General features: G+C 43.4%; 1 protein-coding gene across 1 annotated transcript in view; it reads left to right on the top strand.

Moving 5' to 3' along the window:
* Nucleotides 1-24,758, top strand: part of LOC135051111 (sushi, von Willebrand factor type A, EGF and pentraxin domain-containing protein 1-like) — a 104,441-nt gene that overhangs the window by 24,924 nt on the left and 54,759 nt on the right. The window contains exons 4-9 of the mRNA XM_063957277.1: nt 832-928; nt 1,005-1,081; nt 1,303-1,500; nt 3,575-3,671; nt 10,692-10,768; nt 14,638-14,826. Coding sequence (XP_063813347.1) covers nt 832-928; nt 1,005-1,081; nt 1,303-1,500; nt 3,575-3,671; nt 10,692-10,768; nt 14,638-14,826 — 735 coding nt within the window. The remainder of the gene's footprint in view (nt 1-831; nt 929-1,004; nt 1,082-1,302; nt 1,501-3,574; nt 3,672-10,691; nt 10,769-14,637; nt 14,827-24,758) is intronic.

Consider the following 24,758-nt stretch of genomic DNA (forward strand, 5'->3'; position numbering starts at 1 on the left):
CTGCTGCTCCTTTCCATTTGCAAAGAATCGTAATGAAATCTGAATAATACCACAGTCTGTGCTGATGGCCCTGGGGCACATCCTTCAGCGTGCACAGTAAAGCAAAAATAATTTTGCTCTTCAAAGTTGAAAATCTGCCCAAAACGTACAATTTGAGTTACTAATAGTCATCAATAGTAAGAAGTCTTGTTTCAAATACTACATTAAAAGTTATTACAGTGTGTCATAGTGCCCACATTACTGATTTAATTAAGTAGCATGGACCTGCTCTTAAATTAGAGCTTGAACTCTTTACAAATAAAAGAAAACATGAATATTCTGGAGACTGCCTTAAATTTGTTAAATAAATTAGACATCACACACTGAATGCGAGATAATACATGATCATATCACAGCCCACCAAATAAACTTATTTAAAGACTTGTATACAGTTATCAAATGTTGATTGTGCTACATATAGTAATAAAAAAAAAAAAAGTCAAAGTCAACCTGTACTGGAGTATCCATAGAGGGGAATTCAACTGAGGGAGAATCTGTTCGCCCGGCTGAATATGCGCGGCATCCACCGCACTTTATGGCAGTGAGATCTCTCTCTAAAGTGTTCATTACCCCATAGGGTAGTGATAACTTTTGAGTGAATCGGGGTGCAAATCAGCTGGCAAAGGGTGCAAGAAGGACTGACGTTTGAATGCCATGACATTGGCAATAGTACCGTTCACCCTCAATTGAATTCCCCCATAGCTGGAGACATGTGTCTGTTGTTCACAGTTTCATGCAACTGTATATTGTTTTTTTATATTATTAACAAATTTATAATTCTTCTTTTATCAGAGGTTTCCTGTGGCATTCCAGATATTGTTGACAATGGAGAGGTTCAATTCACTGATGCACTGTTTGAATCCACTGCAACATACAAGTGTAATGATGGGTAAGTTTTGCTAAATGTATTCTTCTAGTAACAGTAAATTTGGTAGTAACCTGTTATTATCATCTGTGTCCTACAGATATATACTGTTTGGGAATGTCACCAGATATTGTTCAGCTGATGGCAGATGGAATGGAACAGTTCCCTCTTGTAACCGTTAGTAACGTTTTTCTTCAGTTACAATTTAGAGCTGACTTAAGATATAAGATATACACATTTCCTGTCTTATGCATAAGTTGTCATAAATACAATAAAGGGATACTACTCTTTTACTTACCTATTTATCAAATATAGCAGATCAACGTCAATTTATCTGCAGGATGAAAAGTAGAGATGAATACAAATATATATATATATATATGTTTTTTTCATTTCAGAAACCTGCCCTGACCCTCCGCAGTTAAAGTTTGCCACAATTACTAATACAGTTGATAGCATGAAAAAACATTATTTTCCAGAGGCATTTACTATTTTCTACAAATGTCTATCTGGATATGAGAATCAAACTTTGATGCCAACGTCTATCACATGCCAAAGTGATTACACCTGGTCAGAAATAAAGGAGTTCTGTGTTAGTGAGTACACAATTTCCAAGTGATTACTAATATTTTGGACCAGGTTTGTGCCAGGTTGCTAGCTATTGTGCCCATAACTGTAAGGGTATCTTTTTCCCCTCTCTCCTCTTCCCCCATCTCTCTCTCTCTTTCTCACCCTTCATCTTACTCTTGCCCTCCCCCTGTGTATTTCCACAACATCTCTTCCACCATACACGAAAATGTAATAAATAAGTGCAAACCCTACAATGTGACCCCTTCTATCAGGTATAAAATGCGCTTCTTCTGGACTTTCAGTTTATGAATGCAGACACCTGTGTTGTTGTTATTATTATTATTATTATTATTATTATGATTATCCTTTATATACATAAATGACAAGAAACAGTGACTTACAGTTAAAGACAATAAAGGACAAGTACAGGGTACATAAACATGACTGCATCAGCAGACGACACTGAAATAAGTATCAGGTGGCAGAAAACCTTGGGATTTGGTGCCATTGAAGATGATTTAAGTAATAGAAGGAAAAGCACATGATGGAAGATCTTTCTCATCAATTAACTACTGTAGTTCAACACAGGTGACTGAAATCATAAATTGAGGGGGAAGTCCAGGACCCAAATATTTTGGGAAGGTATCTTGTCAACCGGACTGCGATAGTGAAACCTTTGCTTTCCGATTGTTTCAATATACACAAACTTTGTTTGATGCATCACATTTAATAAAAAAAAATTGCATGAAAATGACCTTCAGGCTGTGTGTAAGGTGTAGATGAAACAAATGCATTCTGTGTTTAGACTTGAGTCACATCCCCAACATGTGTCATTATGTTTGACGGCTCCAGAAGTGAGGCTGCAGCACAGTCCAAAATTCAAATAGGGGAGCCACACTAACTGCCACCCCAAACACTGCCGAACATTGCCGGCCGGGACTCACTGACAGTAGGTGTGGCTCCCTTATTTTCATTTTGGACTGTGCTGCAGCCCCACCTCTGTAACTGCCACTGCTCCTTATAGTATGTTGGGAATAAATAATGAGCGCTGTATAATTAACATGTAAAGTATATAAATGTATATAAACGTGGCACCTGTAAATAAATATTATTAGTATTTCTGTTTACAGGCCCCTTTGGAGTTAATCTGTATGAGCACAGTCTGTTTTTGTATCACAATTTTGCGGTTGTGAATGATCTATCTGTCCCTACCTTCTAGCCATAAGTAAGATGATATCCATGCATCAGCAGGATCTTCCAAATTAACTCCAAAAGGAGCTGTAAACAGAAATACTAATAATATTTATTTACATGTGCCACGTTTATATACATTTTTTATACACATTTACATACTTTACATGTTAATTATACAGCGCTCATTATTTATTCCCAACAGATTCCTTAACAAACTGAGCTGCTGAAATAGATACATATACAGCGCAGTTGTTTTACACTTTTTTATTTCTCAGTATAGTAAGCAAATATTCCAAAATATGGAAAAATCTGATATTCAAAATACTTCTGGTCCCAAGCATTTTGGATATGGGAGACTAAACCTATATATTATAATGTAAATAATGTTCTAGCCAGAAATTTAGGTTAAACTGCATGCAGGTGGAGCGATCTCGCTTGCAGGAGCCATTTTCTGTCTGTTTCTAGCTCCAATTGTTGCATTTTAACTCTCCAAAACGCTGTGTGTTAGACATGTTGGTTTGGAGGGTGTAGTATGATATGCCGGTGGTCGGGGTCACGGCACCCAGCATACCAGCGCTGGGATCCCGACCGCTGGCATTCCGGCAGCGGGATGAGCACAAATGAGCCCCTTGTAGGCTCGATGTGCTCGCCACCCTGCACTCACCACGCTGTGGGCACGGTGGCATGCTATGCGTGCTACACTTTTTATTCTCACTCCAGGGGGGTCGTGGACCTCCAAGAGGAAGAATAGATGTCGGTATACCGCGTGTCAGGAATCCGATGTCAGTATGCTGAGCACCGGGATTCCAACATCCAGCATACTGAATACCACCCGTTTGGAGGGCACAAACATTTCTTCACATGTTATAAGATGGATAAGCCCAATGCAATACTTTCCCTTTGCAGGAGTGTCCTGTGGGTCACCAGGTGAAGTGCAGAATGGAAACATCATAATGGTGGATGACAAGTTTCAATCCAAAGCAACCTTTTCCTGTCAAGATGGGTGAGTTTATTTGACAGAATAAAATTCTAAATTTATTTTCCTATAGTATCTTTAAAGTAGCCTATACATATGTTTGTTATTTAATGTACAATCATTTGTTTTCCTTACATTTTCTAACAATGTCTAACTTCTATTTGTATAAGACAGTTTTGAATATATTAAAAGTAACTAAGGGCCAGATTTAATTAGACTTGAATCTTCAATTAGCCTCAAAGCAAAGCCTGGGGCTATTAAATTGCTTCCCGCACTAGCCCGCTAAAATCCTGCAGGCTGCATTTAAACAAGGATTTATGTTCTTACCTCAGGAGGCTCAGACAAATATCCATGGTAAGAAGAGCTTGCTGCCCATTGAGGGGGTCATTCCAAGTTGATCGTAGATTTAGCACAGCTATGATCATCTTCCCAGACATGTGGGGGGACGCCCAGCACAGGGCTAGTCTGCCCTGCATGTCAGTCCGGTCCCCCCCCCCCCCCCGCACAAGTACAAAAGCATCGCACAGCGGCGATGCTTTTGTACTTGAAGAGTAACTCCCGGCCAGCACAGCTCCTACGGCTGGCCGGGAGTTACTTGTCGCTGCCCGGGGTCGCATCGGCTGCGTGTGACATCACACAGCCGCTGCGGCCCGCCATCAGCACGGTCCAGCCACGCCTACATTTGCCGGACCGTGCCCCGAAAACACCACTGTGCCGCCCCCTCCCGCCCAGCGACTGCCTCTGATTGTCAATCAGGCAGAGGTGATCGCAAGGTAATGACTGCCGGCGCATACGCAGTTCCGACCCAATCGCTGTGCTGCAAACAACTTTAGCGTGCGATCGGGTCGGAATGACCCCCTAAATGCGTTGACCCATAGCTCCAGACACTTATTGCAGAATCTATGGGTTAATGAGCATTAGCCACAAATTTACTGTTCAAGGAAAGTGTATTGTAATTGAATAGCTCCAGCCATAAAAGTCTGTGGCTACAAACCATTTTCTTTGCATGTTAAGTATCAAGCCTAAATTGATCCAGCCCTAAATCAAATGTTTGTATGTTAGTAAAAAGAAAATACAGATATCGGAGTAAATGTAAAACATACTAATATTGCTGAACTACACTTGGCATGCTGCATATTAGTGGTTTTAGGACTAATTGCAGTGGTGAACCTTACAAGCACCATCACTTAGCCCATCTGTTGTACTGATACCACTTTACACTTTGGTGTTACATTAATAACTTGTAAAAATGCTGGTTATCAGTGACAATAGTATTGGCATTGGTAGAGAGCCGAGACTTATAGTTCCAATAATGTGGAAGAAAATGGAGGGAAGGTGGCTGAAGGTAGCAAAAAGGTTGTGTTGGTTGGAGCATTAGGTCCCTCCTAATGCTCCAACCAATACAACCTTTTTGTTACCTTCATGAGAGACTTGGAGAAGAACTGTTTAGCAGAGAAAGAGCAAAGCTGTAGGAGGAAGAACGACTTTATTGTGGAGAAAGTCAGCAAGAAAGGACAACTTACTCTAGAAGTGCTCTGCAGAACAAGAGCATTATTGGAGAAAGCAGCACAGAGTGACATGCCAAGGCTAAGGTGGGGACTGTTATAAGTTTATAGTGGACTCTTGGTCATTTACCTGCCCATAGAAATCTAGTGAAACACTGTTTAAGAAAAAGGACATCTTTCTCGACAAGGGCAATAGGGAGCATAAGAAGAAAATAAACAATCTTGGGAAAAACAACAGATTTAATAACTTCTGCACGACCCATAAGAGACAAGGGCAGAGACACCCAGTCTTTAAGGATTTTAGCCACCTTGTACAAAATAGGACCAAAATTAACCGCATATAGATCCGGGAGGGAAGTAGGGATCTGAACCCCTAAATATCTAAGACTATCTCGAGCCACTGGAAATCGGGACAGGACCGGGTGTAATGGAAGGAGAAAAGAGTCTCCTGAATGGAGGAGAATCTCGGATTTAGATATATTAATTTTGTATCCCGCAAAGGAACCAAATTGTTCAATCAGGGAGACAATCGCAGGGATGGACGTATCAGGATGAGAAATAAATAGAAGCATGTCGTCAGCATACAGTGATAATTTTACCATAGTGTCCTTTATTTTTATGCCTGTAAATCTGGGAGAATTTCTCAGGGAAACAGCTAGGGGTTCTAAAGCTAAGGCAAATAATAAAGGTGACAAGGGGCAGCCCTGTTGTGTGCCACTCTGGATAAGAAAAGGGGAAGAGAGGATACCATTCCCCAAAACTTGAGTGGAGGGAGATTCATATAATCGGGAAATAAGGTAAACAAAGTCCTCAGGTGCACCAAAGCGGTGGAGCGTTTCATATAGGTGGTCCCAGGTGACCAGGTCAAACGCCTTTTCGGCATCAAGTGACAATAATACATTAGGGTCAGTGGGTTTGGAGAGCTGGAAAGCCTGCATAACAGTCAAGACCTTTCGCATATTGCTCACTGATTGCCTACCCCAAACAAATCCAGTCTGGTCTGTATGAACTATATCAGGAACTATGAATTTGAGTCTATTCGAGAGGATTTTAGTGAACAATTTATAATCCTTGTTTAGAAGGGAGATCGGACGATAAGAACTGGGAGACACAGGATGCCGGCCAGGCTTCAGGATAATCTTTATGACTGCGGAATTAAAATATTGAGGCAAGGGAGCACCCTGCATGAAAGAATTAAATAAGATAGAAAGATGTTCGCATAATCTAGAAGATAGAATTTTATAGTAGTCATTGGCGAAACTATCAGGGCCCGGAGTCTTCCCAGTTTTAAGTCCAGCTATTGCTACAGAAACTTCCTCAGTGGTAATAGGTGCAAGAAGAGAGGTACAGTGCGACTCTGACATTTGAGGCAGATCAGTAGAAGACCAAAAGCTAGACTTGTGGGTCTGATTAATAACAGGACGTGCATAAAGATTGGTATAAAAAGACTGTAGCACCTCAGCAATCTCGGCCGAGGTCCGTACTCTGTCCCCACCTTGGGTGAGCAGAGAGTAAATGACCACATTAGGGTGCCTGCCTTTTAACAAACGGGATAACAGTTTGCCAGACTTATTGCCATATCTGTAAATGCCACAGTCTCTTGAAAATGAATATTTAGCTTCCATTTGAGAAAGGAGGGTATCAAACAGTGTTTTTTGTGTAAGGTATCGTTCCCTAGTAGAAGGGGAAGGGGAGGATTTAAATTCCTGAAAAGAGTGAGTAAGAGCCGCCTGGGCTTCCAAATATTGTGAGTTTAAATATATTACGTGAAGAGGGAGGTATGGGAATCCCGGATCCTGTTCTATTTAGTAGAGCAGCGATGTATTGGTATATCACAGACTGGCTTTGGGGCAGATCAGTATTTACGAACTTTCCACTTGAACTGGCTGTATTCCATCCTTTCTCCCCTGCTGCACTCTTACACACCCCAAAATCCCGACTCCCATCTGAGATAAAACACAATATTTTATTTTGGCATACATATCAAGCATGGCAGGCCACTCACACCAAAGCCCAGAGAAAACCTGACACCTCTCTTCACACTACGTTTTGGGGTAACCCATGTTTCCTTCCTGGCCTTGATAACGCACATTTTTTGAGTTGGAGAGAAAAGGGGATCGCAGCTATTAGAGACATATAATAGCTGCGAAACATATACGACCAAGGAGGCAACGCAGTGCTTTCTTTAAACAACAACAGTATGGAGAAAAAAAGAGACTCGTTTGTGGGTGCACTCTTTACTTTTAAATAATGTATGAAATATTAGAGATAAATATAAGTATAAAATATAACTTTTATTAGCAGTGCTTTCTTTCTCTGATATCCAGATAAAATTTGGTATTTCCCACCGGGAATTTTTTATGTACTTGCAGGCTAGACACTTTGCTCAATTCCAGTCTCACCCAATGATTTCTGAGGCTACCACAGACCCGCTGCGCACCTTAATGGTGCTCACTAAAGATTGCCCTTACCATCTTAGTTACTTCAGAACCACCTTTAGGGTATCATATAGAGACCGGCTCTGGGATTCGGCGTTGTCTTCCTGGTCCAGAGATATCCCCAATATGGGATCGTGCGCTGAATTGTTAGATAACATTTTACCCACTTTTAGGTTCTTATACTCTGCCTCTTTGCAAGAGGTTCACTTGAAGACGCTCCAAAGGGCATATATAGCGCCTAATCAGGGGGCTCACAAGGTCCCCGACGACTCTGGCTGTTGCATCAAATGCACTGCGCATAGTGATGTCGCTTATCTCAACACAGTATTTAACTTACGGTTAATAAAACGCCCGAAGGCTTGTTTGCTACTTGATTTTAGGGAGTGGTCTCTTGGGCCCGAGGATAGGGATATTGTTCCGGTATTCTCTGTTATCCTGACAATTGCCAAGAAACAAATTCTTAATCATTGGATCAAACCATCTACCCCTTCCTTGATGGCTGTGAAACACATGACCCTCCGGATTATTTATTTTGAGAGGCGTTCTACTCTTCCTGATATTGAATTGGGGGTCAGGCGGTTTGCCAAGAAGTGGGAGAAGTATATTGATACTCTAGACCCGGATGTACAGTCGTTCATCTATAAACTTTTTGAGACCACAACGTGGTATCTACACAGACAAATTGATAGGGCCTCTTAACAACCTAGGCCCATGTACTGTTCTCCTTTTAGGACCTCCTGCTGTTTTCTCAGGAAATGCAATTATATTAATTTTAATACCCCATGCTGTATGTTTAGTCTGATGCCATATAGGTACTGAACCTTCTCTTTTGTTAGAACTGCTAACCATGCCTGAATTACTTCTTTAATAATTTTACTTAGGACTTCTTTGGCCGCTACTCATTCATGATATGATTATATTTGTATTGTTCTTTTTCCCAATTGTTTCTCCCCCACACCCCCCCTCCTGTCTGTCTTCTTTACTGACCTTTCATGTATACTGATGTCCTATGAATCCTCAGGTAGAATTGCATGCTTAGCTTTAGGCATATGGTGATTTATTATGCTGAGACGCACGTCGGTAATGTCTTCATCATTTCCTAGACCTCATATTTGGTTAAGATTGTTTATCTTTTACCTCTTACTCAAGCCTACAATTACCTACTATGTATCTGTTGTCTCACTGATGTGGCTTAAAAGCCTTACGATGGATTATTGTAACTATACCGGTTTCTTTCCGGTTTTTGGTATGTCTGTAACGTGAAGGTCTTCCCTGTTCTTGTATTTCTATAAAAAATGTAATAAAAATTGTTGAATTAAAAAAAAGTTTATAGTGACAGATGGGACAGCAAAGAACAGGGCACAGGTAGTGTGGGGAAACACATCATTGCAGTGAGTGAAACTGCAGGACAGAAAGATACTGTATATATATATAGATAAGCATAATTAATTATTATTAGTATTATTTTATTTATTACCAATTATTTATATAGCGCACACATATTCTGCAGTGCTTTACAGAGAACATTTGGCCATTTACATCAATCACGGCCCCAGTGGAGCTTACAATCTATATTCCCTACCACATGTGCACACACATATTCACACAGGTGTAGTATGGCTGACCGACGGTCATCATACCGATGCCGGGATCCTGGCAGCATACCGACGCCAGGATCCAGGCGGGGGGAGCGAGTGCAGCAAGTGGACACCCACTAGTGGAAATAGTCCCTGTTGGTCGGCATGCCGACCGTCGGGATAGAGAAGGGGCGGGATGTTGGAGGAGGTCATGTGACCGTCGGTCTCCTGACTGCCGGTCACATGAATACCACCCATTCACGCTAGGGTTAATTTTTGTTGAGAGCCAATGAACCTATCAGTATATTTTTGGATTGTGGGAGGAAACCTGAGTACCCGGAGAAAACCCATGCAGGCACGGGGAGAATATACAAACTCCACACAGTTAAGGCCATTGTATCATAAATAAATTAATGTTATTTTCATAAAATGCAAAACTTCAATAGTTCATTAGTGCTATCCTAAACCCCTTAAACCAGTGGTTCTCAAACTGTGTGCCGTGGCACCATGGGGTGCCTCAGGATACTTGCAGAGGTGTCTTGGACCAGGACCAATTCAAATTATTTTTTGTCAATGTAATAGGCAAAACCAGTGCTGGTGGCTGCCAATCATAAAATATGTGGACAAACAAGCAAATCTTGTCCCTCACCACACAATAGAGCCTAAGAATGACATATAAACACAATTTACTTAGTTGAATTTTTTTCTAAATTTCTCAATAAAAACTCTTGGCCTAGGGTTGCCATGAAAAAATTTCTGATGCTCTAGGGCGCCGTTAGTCAAAAAAGTTTGGGAACCTCTGTCTTAAAGTGTTCGACCATTGTATGGTAATATTTAATAGTAACCTTGACACATACTATAGTAGAATACAACTCCTTTGGTAGTCTTAGGGCCGGATTCAAATGATATCGCACCCGCTATCTAAAGTGATGGAAGATAGAGGGGCGATATTCAAATGTTCCCCACTATCGCGCTGATCGCGCTCATTCCAGTCTGGTTTAGGCGCATCAAGCGCTTAAACCCGACTAAAGTGATGTACGCGATCGTTAAGAGACCCGTTTGGGTGCCCAAACGCGTCTCTTTACATGCATTTCAGCTCGCTACCTCCGGAGGTAGCGAGCTGAAATGTAGTTGTTGCACCCATCGGCAGTAACATTAGAATACCGCCAGCGGGCGCGATAGGGGGCAGGAGGGAGGGTTGAACATTTAAACTGGCCCTTAGTATTACATTAGGCCTGGAGCCAGACAGCATTGTCTTCATGATAACAAATGTCACAGCTCTCATCGCAGCCAGTAGCAATACAACAGGTTCAAATTAATAGAACACAATAGAATATTTTTGTCCAGCTGCATTATATAACAATGAATTGATAATATTCTCCTACGCTATTAGCTACAGTGACACCATACAGAAAAAAGTAATAGGAAAAGCTCTCAGCTTTCAGTTTACTAGAGGACGGAGCAGGATATAAGCTATTTAGCTTCATTATCAATGTAATTACTTTTTATCAATGTTTTTCATTGTAGGTATATGTTAGTGGGAAATACATACAGAGAGTGCATGGAAGATGGACGCTGGAGTGGCAGTAATCCAGAATGCAAGAGTAAGATACATAGAACATTATACTGTGCTGATCAAAGGCAGGGAAATAGAAAAGCAACATTTATGCCGTTGTCCAGTTGAGAAACTAAGAAATTCCATTTTAACTCAATAATTGGTCATTTTAATAAATTAACTGGTTCACTTAATGTTATAGGAAACTTGGCAATGGTATCCAGGGCCGCCAGAGGCTGAAAGGGGCCCAAGTACTGTGGTGTGTGTCCAAATTCAGGAGACATGGCCACTCCCCCTCCAAAACAATGAAGCTATAGCAGTGGACCCCCCCATCCCCCCCCCCTCCGCTAGGACCCCCCCTGCTAGGACCCTCCAACAAGCCAGGGCCCAGGTAATCATTGCCCACCCGCTCCCTCTCTCAGTGCCCCTAGATGTACCAAACCAAATGAGTTGCTACAGGATGAGATGACAACAGCATGAGGAGAGGGATACATACCAAGCACTTCAGTAGTTCTCCCCTTTTACTAGAACTGACAGATTCCATGTACAGTAAATGGGATCTAACAGAAGCTACAGTAGAAATCTACACGGATCTTTAAATGTAGCTTCGCAAATGGCGTCTAATTCAATCTTTAATAGTCCTTTAAAAACTTAGGGGTCTATTTATTAAGCCTTGGATGTAGATAAAGTGGACGGAGATACAGTACCAGCCAATCACCTCCTAACTGCCATGTTACAGGCTGGGTTTGAAAAATGTCAGTTAGGAGCCGATTGGCTGGTACTTTGGGGGTCATTCCGAGTTGATCATAGCTGTGCTAAATTTAGCACAGCTATGATCAGGCACTCAGACATGCGGGGGGACGCCCAGCACAGGGCTAGTCCGCCCCGCATGTCAGTGCCGCCCCCCCCCCCCCCCCCCCGCAGAAGTGCAAAAGCATCGCACAGCGGTGATGCTTTTGCATTTGAGGAGTAACTCCCGGCCAGCGCAGCTCCTGTGGCTGGCATTGAGAACCTCTTCGCTGCCCCGGTCGCAGCAGCTGCGTGTGACATAACGCAGCCGCCGCGGCGCGCCCCCCCAAAGGTCCGGCCATGCCTGCGTTGGCTGGACCGTGCCCCCTATACGGCGGCTTGACACCCGCCATCCAGCCCCCTCCCGCCCAGCGACCGCGTCTGCCTGTCAATCAGGCAGAATCGATCGCTAGGCAACGATGGCCCTCAGCCGTCTGGCATGCGCCGGCACACTGCGGCACCGGCACATGCGCAGTTCCGACCTGATCGCTGCGCTGCGATAAACTGCAGCGAGCGATCGGGTCGGAATGACCCCTTTTATCTCCAGCGACATTATCTCCATCCAAGGCTTAGTAAATAGACCCCATAATTTGCTAAGCCTTTTATAAATCATACAATTTCTGTAAACATGATCTGTATAAATAATGAGTTACTGTGTCACATCTTATTACTGGTGAGCTCTTCTGCCATCACTTGATGACATAAGATGATTATTAATGATGATTATTAATACTGTATTAAAAGACAAAAATAACTTTTATTATAAATTGTCTGACTATGCGTACTAAGACACCTCATCAGATCAACTACCTGAACATTGGATATCTGAGTAGTCCTCAGATTAGTCTGTATGTCGGGAGCAGTGAGCTGAATCCGAGGACGCAGCCACTGGCTTTGGCATATCCAGAAAACATGGCCATCACACAGCTGCCTTCTGGAACACTTCCTGACACCATCCCCAAATTCAAGCAACATGTTAATACTGCTACGGCATTTGGGACACTGCGAGCATCGCGTCACCAGATCTGCACATATGCAGTGCTGCTCTTGTATATGCACAGGTCTTTACACATCGGCCAACTGCGGAAACATCACTATAGCATTCACCTCTGAATCAGACACTAAGATAAGAATAAACAACATACAGTCAAATAACATTCACATTAAAGTTACTGTATTTACTTATTAAGTCCTGTCACTCAGAGGAATTATTAGGTCCTGACACTTAGAGGAATTACCATTGATATTTGAATGACATATTTTTTATGTCTATACATCTCTACCTTATTTTTAGAAAATCTGTTATTTCTCTGATATTTATAACCTACTATGAAAAAATGATTTATGAAAGAATATTAATAGTTATGTGTTAATATTTGTGCACCACCAAGAACAACTGCTTTCCTCTTCGTTTGTTTATATGTCAGTTATATAGGTTGCAAAGGCAGCACCCCCATAGTACTAATCAATATACTTTGAGCTATAAAATAGAATAAGGAATTATTTAGCATACCATATAACTAGTGCATAAGGTCATCTAACCCTAGTCCTTGCAGTACATAATCCAAATGATATTTCCAAATATTCATAATGCCAATCAGAGGAATTACATTATTTGTTTAATTTATCTCTTATTCAGTTGTAGATGTTGAAATAAGAGGTTGAACTGTATATATTCTTTTCTACTGAGTATTCTGCCCCTTGGAGACATAAATTCATATAGATCAATGAAACAATGACAATGCTATGACGAGACAGGACATCAGAGAATTCAAAATGATAACTGGACAGTATTCTAGTGAATGAATATCCAGTAGTACAGGATATAAAGTATAATTACAGTATAAAAACAATTCTGGTTTAAATTTCACAATATCTCAACTCCTCCATCTCCTTCATCCTCACTTTCATCCTATCTTCCGATGCTGTCACCTCTGTAACATCTCCAGTATCAAACCCTTCTTCTCACTGGAGGCTATCAAATCTGTTATATATGTTTTTTTTCATATTATCGTCGGGATGTAATGCAGTCCGAGTTCGCTGGACGTGCGGGTTACCGGCAGATCTCGGACGTTTTATTAAAGAGACAATCACTTACAAGGCAAATCCATGCACTGGCCCCCATTTATCAAGCAGCACTTTGTGAAGTGGTAAATACCGTTTTCACTCGCCGTGCTATAGTGGCATCGCGCTCTTCTATTTAAGAAGAGCCTATGCCACGGCGAGTGAATGTGGTATTTGCCACCTCAGTGCTGATGTTTACCTTACATCAGCGCTGACGAACGAACTGTGTCCCCGGACTGGCCTCCTACCGCGCATGCTCGGTTTACGCTAATTCCTGGCACATGCGCGGTAGTGATTTCCAGACGCGGTGGCCATTTTGTTTATCCTGTCTCTATAGCAACCCGGCAGGCGTGATGTATGCCGGGATTGCTGCGGGAGGGGGGAGCCGGAGCGCAGGACGGACACCACTGCAGCGGTGTCCATAACATCTGCCCGGAGCAGACAAATCCATTTTAGGTAAGCGAGTGCTATTTCAGAAATAGCGCTCGTTCTTAAATAGACTTTAGTGTACAGCAGTATAGGGAAAATGAAAGGCTAATAGCGCTGCTAGTAAGCAGCGCTATTAGCCTTGTTAAATAGCAATTGGCCCCATTTGCCACCTAAAGCGAGTTTCCAGCAAGGAAACTCGTTGATAAATGGGAGCCCTTGTAAGTTATTGTCCCTTTAAAAAAAACGTCTGAGATCAGCCGGCAACCCGCACCTCCGGCAATCTCGGACTGCAGTACATCCTGCCATATATCTGGAACCTCAAACTATCTGGTATTCCTGTTTCCTGTCTTTCTGCTCTATGTATACTATACCCTCAGTGCAGCTGCTTGTCCAAATCTTCTCCCATGCTGCGGCCAACCTCTGACATTCACTCTCACCCTATCGGATTGTCTACCAGCCTGCTTTGTTTCTAACATACCATGAAGCTCATCTGTTCATTAAAGCTACTAACCCTCCTCATACTCTTAATGAGTTTTTCTTTCATATTGCATTAACTTAGTAGCTATCTGTAATCTTGCAGTATTCATTCACAATGAATATATTTTTATTAATTTATATATTTAATGTTTCTAACAGGAAGCTGCCCCTTCCCTCCGGTTCCTGTGTCCGCAGAGATTATTGAAATACCTTACATCAAGTATTTTCCAGTCGGATCATATATCAACTACAAGTGTGCCCTGGGATACAGATATGACCCATTTCTACCTCCAAACATTCAATGCCAAGACAGTTTTGTTTGGTCAGAAATCACACCATTCTGTTCAAGTGAGTAGGTGTAAAAGCGCTAATCCAAATAAAATAAAATAAAATAAGAATACAAATATAAGCTATTCAGGACAAAGGGCCAAAGCCAGAGGGTGACACTAATGCAGGTGTGACTGCCTCTTTCTATGCTGCAGCTGCTGGAATTCGTACACTGGCTGCATCTCTAATCCGCTGCTTGAGTAAAAAGGTGCACGTTCAGCACCATTGGGCGCACATCAGTCGCACAATCAGACATTAAAGTAACCATATGCATGCTTAGATTATTGGAACATGGCCGCCAGTGCCAGTGCAATTACTGCCAGTGACACATCCACGTCTTGTTAGCCACTCCCAGTACGTACCCATCCACCAACACCCAATGCAAATCCACTTTGCTGCCAAATCCTCCCTGTGTCTCCGGGCAGTAATCATAGCAATACATGCGCAGCGCAAGTCAGATGCATGCGCAGTACTAAAACCATCAGACAACTGTGCACACATCGTCACTGCATTCACCACTGCATCAGGCCCACAGTGAGGAGTTAAGTTTATTGGAAATCAAGTTTTGCTAAGGAACAGGTTTTTTCACAGAGGTACAAATCTTCAATTTCCATGTTTGCCTCAGCAATCCATAAAATGCCATTTAACATTATCTTTGTAAATAGCAGAACAAATACATCTTTATTAGTAGAGATTTATATACCGATGCACAAGGAAAAAATATATTATATGCTGTAGGTCCAAAATGTGGCAATAAATCTGGATTCTGCTACTAAAACACTAATACAGTATGTATAAATACCAATGGGACTTTGGGGGTCATTCTGACTTGATCACACGCTAGCTATTTTTTGCAGCGCTGCGATCAGGTCAAAACTCAGCAAAACTGCGCATGCGTATGAACCACAATGCGCAGGCGCGCCATACGGGTACAAAGCAGATCGGTGCTGGGCGGTGAATTTAAGGAAGAATCCATTCGCACAGCTGATCGCAAGAAGATTAACAGTAACATAGTAACATAGTAACGAAGGTTGAAAACAGACAATTGTCCATCGAGTTCAACCTATTTGTGGTCTCCTATGCAGTCTTATTATAGGACTAGTTATTTTTATGTTAGGACTAGTTATATTAACTATAATGCGTGCCTACGCACCATAACCCTGAATATCTTTATCCAATAGGAATTTATCTAACCCATTCTTAAAGGTGTTGACTAAGTCCGCCATTACTACTCCAAACAAGTATTGTCCTTACTGTGAAAAAACCTTTTCACCTCAATGTGTAAAGGTTTTTTCAGGAAGAAAGCAGGCGTGTCCAAGCGTTACAGGGCGGGTGTCTGACGTCAATTCCGGGACTGGACAGGCTGAAGTGATCGCAGCGGCTGAGTAAGTTCAGACCTACTCAGAAACGGCACAAACTGTTTTTGTACCGCTTGGCTGCACAAGCGTTCGCACACTTGCAAAGCGAAAATACATTCCCCCATAGGCGGCGACTATCTGATTGCAGCGCTGCAAAAAATAGCTAGCGAGCTATCAACTCGGAATGACCCCCTTTATGCAAGGTGAAATACCTTTAAGCTGATGGCAGCAGCACCCCCTTGTGACCCATGATGTTATGCAAGGGGACGGGTCGGAGGCAGAAGTGTGGAGACCTGCCCGGATGTTCTGAACGGCTCTACACACTGCAGGGTGAGTGCTCAGAGCGTCCTTTGGACACGCCGAGCAGCATTGAAGCTACAATACATGCTGCAGGGTGCTGAGCCAGGCACCCTGTTAGCCAGATGCAGAGGCTGTGGGGCAGTGAGGCAGTGGCGGAACTACCGCCAGTGCAGACAGTGCCTTGCACTGGGGCCCGCCACTGTTCAGGGGCCCAAAGCAGCGCGGCATGTAATGAGTCAAACTGACATGCCGCTGTGTGCTGCGGACAACCGCCGCCCGCAGCACACAGCCGCCGCCGAGGACAGGAGAGGAGCGCAGCGGCCACGGGAGGAAGGGGGAGGAGGGAGGTGAAGGAGGGAGCCGCAGCAGCACTGTGTAATTGGTAGAAGCGCTGCTGCTGCTGTCCCTCTGCTTCACCATAGGCTGCCCTCCGCCGCTGTTAATACTGGGAAGCGCATCCCAGCATTCACAGCGGCGGAGGGCAGCCTATGGTGAAGCAGAGGGACAGCAGCAGCAGCAGCGCCTCCACCAATTACACAGCGATGCTGTGGCTCCCTCCTCCTCCTTCTCTCCTGCCCGGGATGTCTGCCAGAAGCTGCACCGAGGAGCCAGAAAGCCAGAGGAGAGAGTAAGTATAATCTATTATTTTTTTTCTTTCTTTCTTTCTTTCTTTCTTTCTTTCTTTCTTTCTTTCTTTTTTTCTTTCTTTTCTGTCTACCTTAATGTGTAAAAAGGGCACGCTGTCTGCCGCAATGTGTAAAAAGGGGACGCTGTCTGCCGTTATGTGTAAAAAGGGGGCGCTGTCTGCCGTAATGTGTAAAAAGGGGGACCTTGTCTGCCATAATGTGTAAAAAGGGGATGCTATCTGCCGCAATGTGTAAAAGGGGGATGCTGTCTGCCGCAATGTGTAAAAAGGGGCACGCTGTCTGCTGCAATGTGTAAAAAGGGGGACGCTGTCTGCCGCAATGTGTAAAAAGGGGTACGCTGTCTGCCGTAATGTGTAAAAAGAGGGACGCTGTCTGCCGTAATGTGTAAAAAGTGGATGCTGTCTGCCGTGGATGCTGTCTGCCGTAATGTGTAAAAAGTGGATGCTGTCTGCCGTAATGTGTAAAAAGAGGAATCTGTCCGCCGTAAGGTGTAAAAAGGGGCTCTACCTGGTGTAGTGGTGCTACTGTGCGGCATCATTTGAATAATGGAGACTACTGTGCACCGTTATATGAATTGGTATTATTTTGTGGCCACACCCCTTCCCCGTGGAGCCACGCCCCCATAGTTTTTGCGCTCGCCTACGGCACACACTGCCCGTTTTACATGGAGGGGGGCTCCGATGCCGCTTCTTGCACACAGTGCTAAAATGTCTAGCTACGGCACTGTTGCTAGGTATCCATTTCTCTGGCCCTGAGCAGGTTCCCCCCACCAGATCCTCTCCAGGGGTGAGGGGGTGGACTTGGATGGGATGAGGGGGCCAAATCATTTTGTCGCACCTGGGCCCTCCGCTTGCTAGTTCCGCCACTGCAGTGAGGGTACCATGGCACTGCTCGCCCACCACTCCCTATGGCACTTAATGGAAGTACACACTCTGAACTGCAATATACAGTATGTTACTCAACAGCTAAAACTCCTTAGACCTTTAGGGGTCTATTTACTAAGCCTTGGGCAGAGATAAAGTGGACGGCGATAAAGTACCAGCCAACCAGCTCCTAACTGCCATGTTACAGGCTGTGTTTGTTTGAAAAATGACAGTTAGGAGCTGGTTGGTTGGGACTTTGGGGTCAATTTACTAAGCCTTGGATGGATATAAAGTACCAGCCAATCATCTCCTAACTGTCATTTTTCAAACCTAGCATGTCAGTTAGGAGCTGATTGGCTGGCATTTTATATCCATCAACTTTATTGCCATCCAAGGCTTAGTAAATAGATCCCTAATCCTGTGGAAAATGTAGGCACTGAGCGGCCCAATCATTATTCCTAAATGTTGGTGAAACAATTAGATTCACCTAGTTTTGAAAGAATAAAGTAACGGGACAGTTCATTATAAAGGTAAAGCAGGAGATATCACTGCTTTCTCCTGCTTAACTTTTATCCCTGATGTGGAATGCCATCCCCATACACTAGTATGGGGAACGGCTTTCACCAGACTCAGAAAATGTAAAGTTTTGTAAATTTGAATGGGGAAACATACATCAACTTCAGATGGTGTTAGTCCTTCCCCTCCCTCCATCAGTGACATGTGTGAACTCCATTCACAGATGAGCAGTAACCCTGGCTGGGCAATCCTGACAGTGTAAGATTCTGCTGCTAATAATTAGTGGCGGAGTCAGTAGTGTTAGAGTTTGTGTAACAGCTGTCCCTGCACTGGAGCAATATTTAGTAGTGCTGTATCCACTGCCATTGAGTTGAATACATAATTAATGGGGGCAGGTGGGCATTATGATGAAGACCCTGAAGGACTTCCATTTCATTTGGAATCCCACAATACTTTTATCACCAGTGTCTTACAGTGAGAGAGTGAAAAATATTTATTGTCACCTGCATTGGTATGCGCAGCACATTTGGTTGGGGTGTGAACTCAGGAAAGTATTGAAAGGGATACACTGCACCAAGAAACATGTCCAAGTAATTTTCATGTCTTCAATCCCCCCTCTCACTACAATGTCCCCCAATTTCCCCCCACATCATTTTCTAACAATGGGGCAGATGTATTAAGCATGGAGAAGTGATAAAGTGCAAGTTGATAGCGCACCAGCCAATCAGCTCCAATATGTAAATTGATAGATAGGAGCTGACAGGCTGGGGCGTTATCACCTTGCACTTAGCACTGCTTTATCACTTCTCCAGGCTTACATCCGCCCCAATCTCTTATAACATTCTTATAACACTTTTTGTGTTAGGTATAGATTATTCTTATCCTTAATTTACCCTCCCAATGTGATGTAGTCAGGATCTTGGCGGTCAGGATCCCGACTGTCACAATCCCATCAGTGGAATCCCAGCAGTCACAATATCCCTGGGAGGGGATATCTAGTGTTAGGCTGTGGGAGGGGTGGGTTAGGGTTAGGATTAGGGTTAGTAAACTCACCGGGATCCGTTGGCTCACCTGCTGTCAGAATTTTGACCGCTGGGATGCTGACCGCCGGCGTTTCATACCCAACCCTTCCAACTGCAGGAACAGTTAAAGGATTTGGATAATGTACAGTAGTTAGATGGTTTGGGAAAATGTGCATTGAGGACAATGGTTGAATTATTAATGGCTAAATGTCTAAAATATTTTCCTGAATATTAGCCTATGAATTGAGTGTGCAGTATAATAAAGTGGAAGTGTGTTTGTGTCTTCATGGCATGATGTAGACTGTGTGATGTGGAGATTTTAATTGAACAGGATGTAGTCAAAGCCTTGGTGCTCAGCATGCCAATGGTCAGAATCCTGACAACAGAATCCTGATGCTCAAGATCATGATGGTAAACATAGGGGTTAAGGTTGGGTGCTAGGGGGGCAGTTAGGGTTAGGCTATGAGAGGGGATGGTTAGGTTTAGGCCGCCAAAGGGGGTGGGTTAGGCCGCTGGAGAGGTAGGTTAGGGTGACAATACTTACCAAAATCCACAGGATTTTGAACCTCAGGATTCTGTTTTCAGGATTCTGACCGTCAGATTGCTGAGCTCCAGGATATCATATCCAACCCGTTTTACTTAGTACAACCTATGACAATTCAAAAATAGGAGGGCAGATGCTGTTCTTTCATTGGCTGGATCCACTGCAATTAATGTGTAATGTAGAGCCTGCTTAAGTGACCATGGGGTCTCTTTCCTGCCTGTTCTTATCGCTTTCACTATCTGATGCTGCTGCTAATGCCTTATGCTACAGTAAATTGCTTTATTGACTGTTGGGGCAGAATTCAAATGTTTTCCCACTCCCACTATCATGCCCACTGGTAGCTCTTCAAATGTTTCTGCTGAAGGGCGTGATATCATCATTTCAGTAAATATCGCAGACATTACTTTGACATTCTGACACTAGGGGGAAATGTAATAGCCTGCATGATGCAGGCATCGGCATAATTATGTCCATTATGGGCAATGTTTTAAAGCAGCAATCATTTTTAATCCAAAACCTGACAAATCCACACATACCGTTATCAGACATCCACACATACCCATTGGGCCTCCCGTCATACACATCTGTCCTCCATATTTTCCAATTGCATGCCACCAGACATCCACACATGCCCCTAACATGGCATTAGACATCTGAACATGACTAATACATACAATCAGACCTCTCCTCATGATCCTTACATGTCCATTAGACTCACCTATATGCCATCAGACCTCACCACATGCCCCCCAGACCTCCCAATTTTCCCCTTACATGCCATTAGATACCCTCCCAAGTGCCCATCTGGTGTCCTCACATACCCCTTATGCCGATTAGCCCCCTGTTACATGTCCCTTAAATACCTATCAAACCCTTTCCCATGCCCTCAGATATTTGATTGCCTGCAGATGTCATCAGACCCATGCAATATACTGTAATACGTCACAACATGTCTTCAGTGTGCCCACATGCCATAGGACTCCCCACACATGCCATGAGACTCCCTCCCCATATCATCAGGCCTATGCCTATCAGAGGTTTTCATACACCCTGTATATTCCATAAGACCTCCACAAAAAATGTTTCACACCTCCTCCATTTAATTTTACCACTACCACTGGAGCCCATGCAATAAGCAGAACCGTGGGGCTGCACTCTCCTTCTTCTGCACTGATAGGAGGAGCCCTGTGACTTCACTGCCATTGACTCATTAGTGTGTAAATACAGCTGGGACTTCTCCTGCTACTCTGTGTGGTATCCAGTCTATAGAGCTACACTAAAAAGGTCCTTTTTTTGTGTAGACCATTTTCATGACCCTGTCAACCTAATGCATGTCGACCTATTGACTGTTGACCTTTTAGTGTAGATCTAATAATCCACACCCACTCTGTGCAGTGACGTGCAGTGAATGTACCTGACTCTGTGTGTGTAGCAGCTGTTTCTCACCTGTGGAATAGACAATGCATGAAAGAGACGATACATAATGGAGGAGCAACAGAATACTAAAGCAAATTAAGAGATTATTTTACAAAACAAGCAGATAATTTTCTTTTGCAGCAGAGCATTGCTGCACAGTGCCAGGGTCAGATACTAATGTCCCCCAAGTATTAGGCAGGGGCAGAGCCGAATTAAGGGGGGGGGGGGGGGGGGGGGTTACAGGGGGTAAGTACCACCGGGCCCCTGTGTCTACGGGGCCTCCTGTCCTCAGATGCTCGGTACCTGCAGCGCAGCCGTTGCAGGGACGATTCTGCTCGTATCCTGCCTGCAGCACCAAAGAAGCTGAGAACACTACAGTCGTTAGGACCCAGAGGAAGCACTTCCTTCAGCAGGTCTTCAGTATGGGCCTGGACTCTGCATCAGGAAAATCCGACCCTGCTCTTCCGGGAGATGATCCACATTCCACAGGCTTGCATTCAGTGCTTTCACTATCCTCTATCTCTCTATACTGTATCTCTCTCTTTCTCTATCTAATCTATCTATCTATATGCCTGTGACTGTCTGTCTGTCTGTCTGTCTGTCTGTCTGTCTGTCTATCTATCTATTTTCTGTCTGCCTATCTGTCTATCTACATAAATAGCTATAGATATGTATAGGCAATTAGATATACACTATAGATATGTGTGTATGTGTATCTATATCTATTAGGTATACAAATATATATATATATATATATATATATATACACACATCTCTCTCTCTCTCTCTCTCTATATATATATATATATATATATATATATATGCAATTTGGAACAGCCCGGCACTCCCTAGGAGCATCCAATATTGGGCCCAGGTGCCCTCCGTGATGGAGCAGGAATAAACGTAGAAAGAATCGGCGGCACTCCAGGACTTAAAGTTTCAAAAAGTGGTGTATTAAGACATCATAAATACAGCAATATTGCTGTATTTGTGATGTCTTAATACACCACTTTTTGAAACTTTAAGTCCTGGAGTGCCGCCGATTCTTTCTACATTTATATATATATATATATTCCAGGTACAGTAGCCAACACAATCTCTCAGATAAATGCAACAGCCGTGGTGCACGCTTAATCAGTAGTAGCAAATGTCCTTGCACCACACTGACTTTCCACACGTAAACAACAGACAATCAGCCCATATTGTACAGCTGCATTTTTCATATTTATTACCAGTCATCAGGAAACAAGAATACCGCCACAAGGACATGTGTGTGTGTGTGTGTGTGTGTGTGTGTGTGTGTATACACTGCTCAAAAAAATAAAGGGAACACTAAAATAGCACATCCTAGATGTGAATGAATGAAATATTCGTATTAAATACTTTGTTCTTTACATAGTTGAATGTGCTGACAACAAAATCACACAAACATTATCAATGGAAATCAAATTTATTAACCCATGAGGTCTGGATTTGGAGTCACCCTCAAAATGAAAGTGGAAAAATACACTACAGGCTGATCCAACTTTGATGTAATGTCCTTAAAACAAGTCAAAATGAGGCTCAGTAGTGTGTGTGGCCTCCATGTGCCTGTATGACCTCCCTACAATGCCTGGGCATGCTCCTGATGAGGTGGCGGATGGTCTCCTGAGGGATCTCCTCCCAGACCTGGACTAAAGCATCTGCCAACTCCTGGACAGTCTGTGGTGCAACGTGGCGTTGGTGGATGGAGCGAGACATGATGTCCCAGATGTGCTCAATTGGATTCAGGCATGGGGAACGGGCGGGCCAGTCCATAGCATCAATGCCTTCTTCTTGCAGGAACTGCTGACACACTCCAGCCACATGAGGTCTAGCATTGTCTTGCATTAGGGGGAACCCAGGGCCAACTGCACCAGCATATGGTCTCACAAGGGTTCTGAGGATTTCATCTCAGTACCTAATGGCAGTCAGGCTACCTCTGGCGAGCACATGGAGGGCTGTGCAGCCCCCCAAAGAAATGCCACCCCACACCATTACTGACCCACTGCCAAACCGGTCATTCTGGAGGATGTTGCAGGCAGCAGAACATTCTCCTTGGCATCTCCAGACTCTGTCACGTCTGTCACATGTGCTCAGTGAGAACCTGCTTTCATATGTGAAGAGCACAGGGCGCCAGTGGCGAATTTGCCAATCTTGGTGTTCTCTGGCAAATGCCAAACGTCCTGCACGGTGTTGGGCTGCAAGCACAACCCCCACCTGTGGACGTCGGGCCCTCATACCACCCTCATGGAGTCTGTTTCTGATCGTTTGAGTAGACACATGCACATTTGGGGCTTGCTGGAGGTCATTTTGCAGGGCTCTGGCAGGGCTCCTCCTGTTCCTCCCTGCACAAAGGCGGAGGTAGCGGTCCTGCTGCTGGGTTGTTGCCCTCCTACGGCCTCTTCCACATCTCCTGATGTACTGGCCTGTCTCCTGGTAGCGCCTCCATGCTCTGGACACTACGCTGACAGACACAGCAAACCTTCTTGCCACAGCTGACATTGATGTGCCATCCTGGATGAGCTGCACTACCTGAGCCACTTGTGTGGGTTGTAAGGAGGTCATACAGGCACGTGGAGGCCACACACACTACTGAACCTCATTTTGACTTGTTTTAAGGACATTACATCAAAGTTGGATCAGCCTGTAGTGTATTTTTCCACTTTAATTTTGGGGGTGACTCCAAATCCAGACCTCCATGGGTTAATAAATTTGATTTCCATTGATAATTTTTGTGTGATTTTGTTGTCAGCACATTCAACTATGTAAAGAACAAAGTATTTAATAAGAATATTTCATTCATTCAGATCTAGGATGTGTTATTTTAGTGTTCCCTTTATTTTTTTGAGCAGTGTATATACATACATATATATATATATATATATATATATATATATATATATACACACAGGGGGGTGGGGGATATAGCGACCGTCGGTGTCTTAAAATAGTTCAGTAAGTGTGGATCTAAAAAGTGTATCTAAAAATGAGTAACCAGATTGAAAAAAAGTGAATTAAAAAGGGGGGATGTTTATTTAGACACTAAAACAGATAATAATTAAATACAGTAGCTAAAATTTAAACAGCACTTCTTCTTAAAAAATGGGACTAAAACAACATACACAATGCTTTAAAATACCAGTTAAAATATGTTAAAAATATATAAAACAATTTTAACTTAACTTGGTATGAGGTCACTGCCAGGTAGCCCAACGCGTTTCGTCCTTAAGACTTCATCAAGGGGTAAAGGCAGAATGAGACTGGAC

Source organism: Pseudophryne corroboree, chromosome 2 (genome assembly GCF_028390025.1).
Source record: "Pseudophryne corroboree isolate aPseCor3 chromosome 2, aPseCor3.hap2, whole genome shotgun sequence".
NCBI lineage: Eukaryota > Metazoa > Chordata > Amphibia > Anura > Myobatrachidae > Pseudophryne > Pseudophryne corroboree.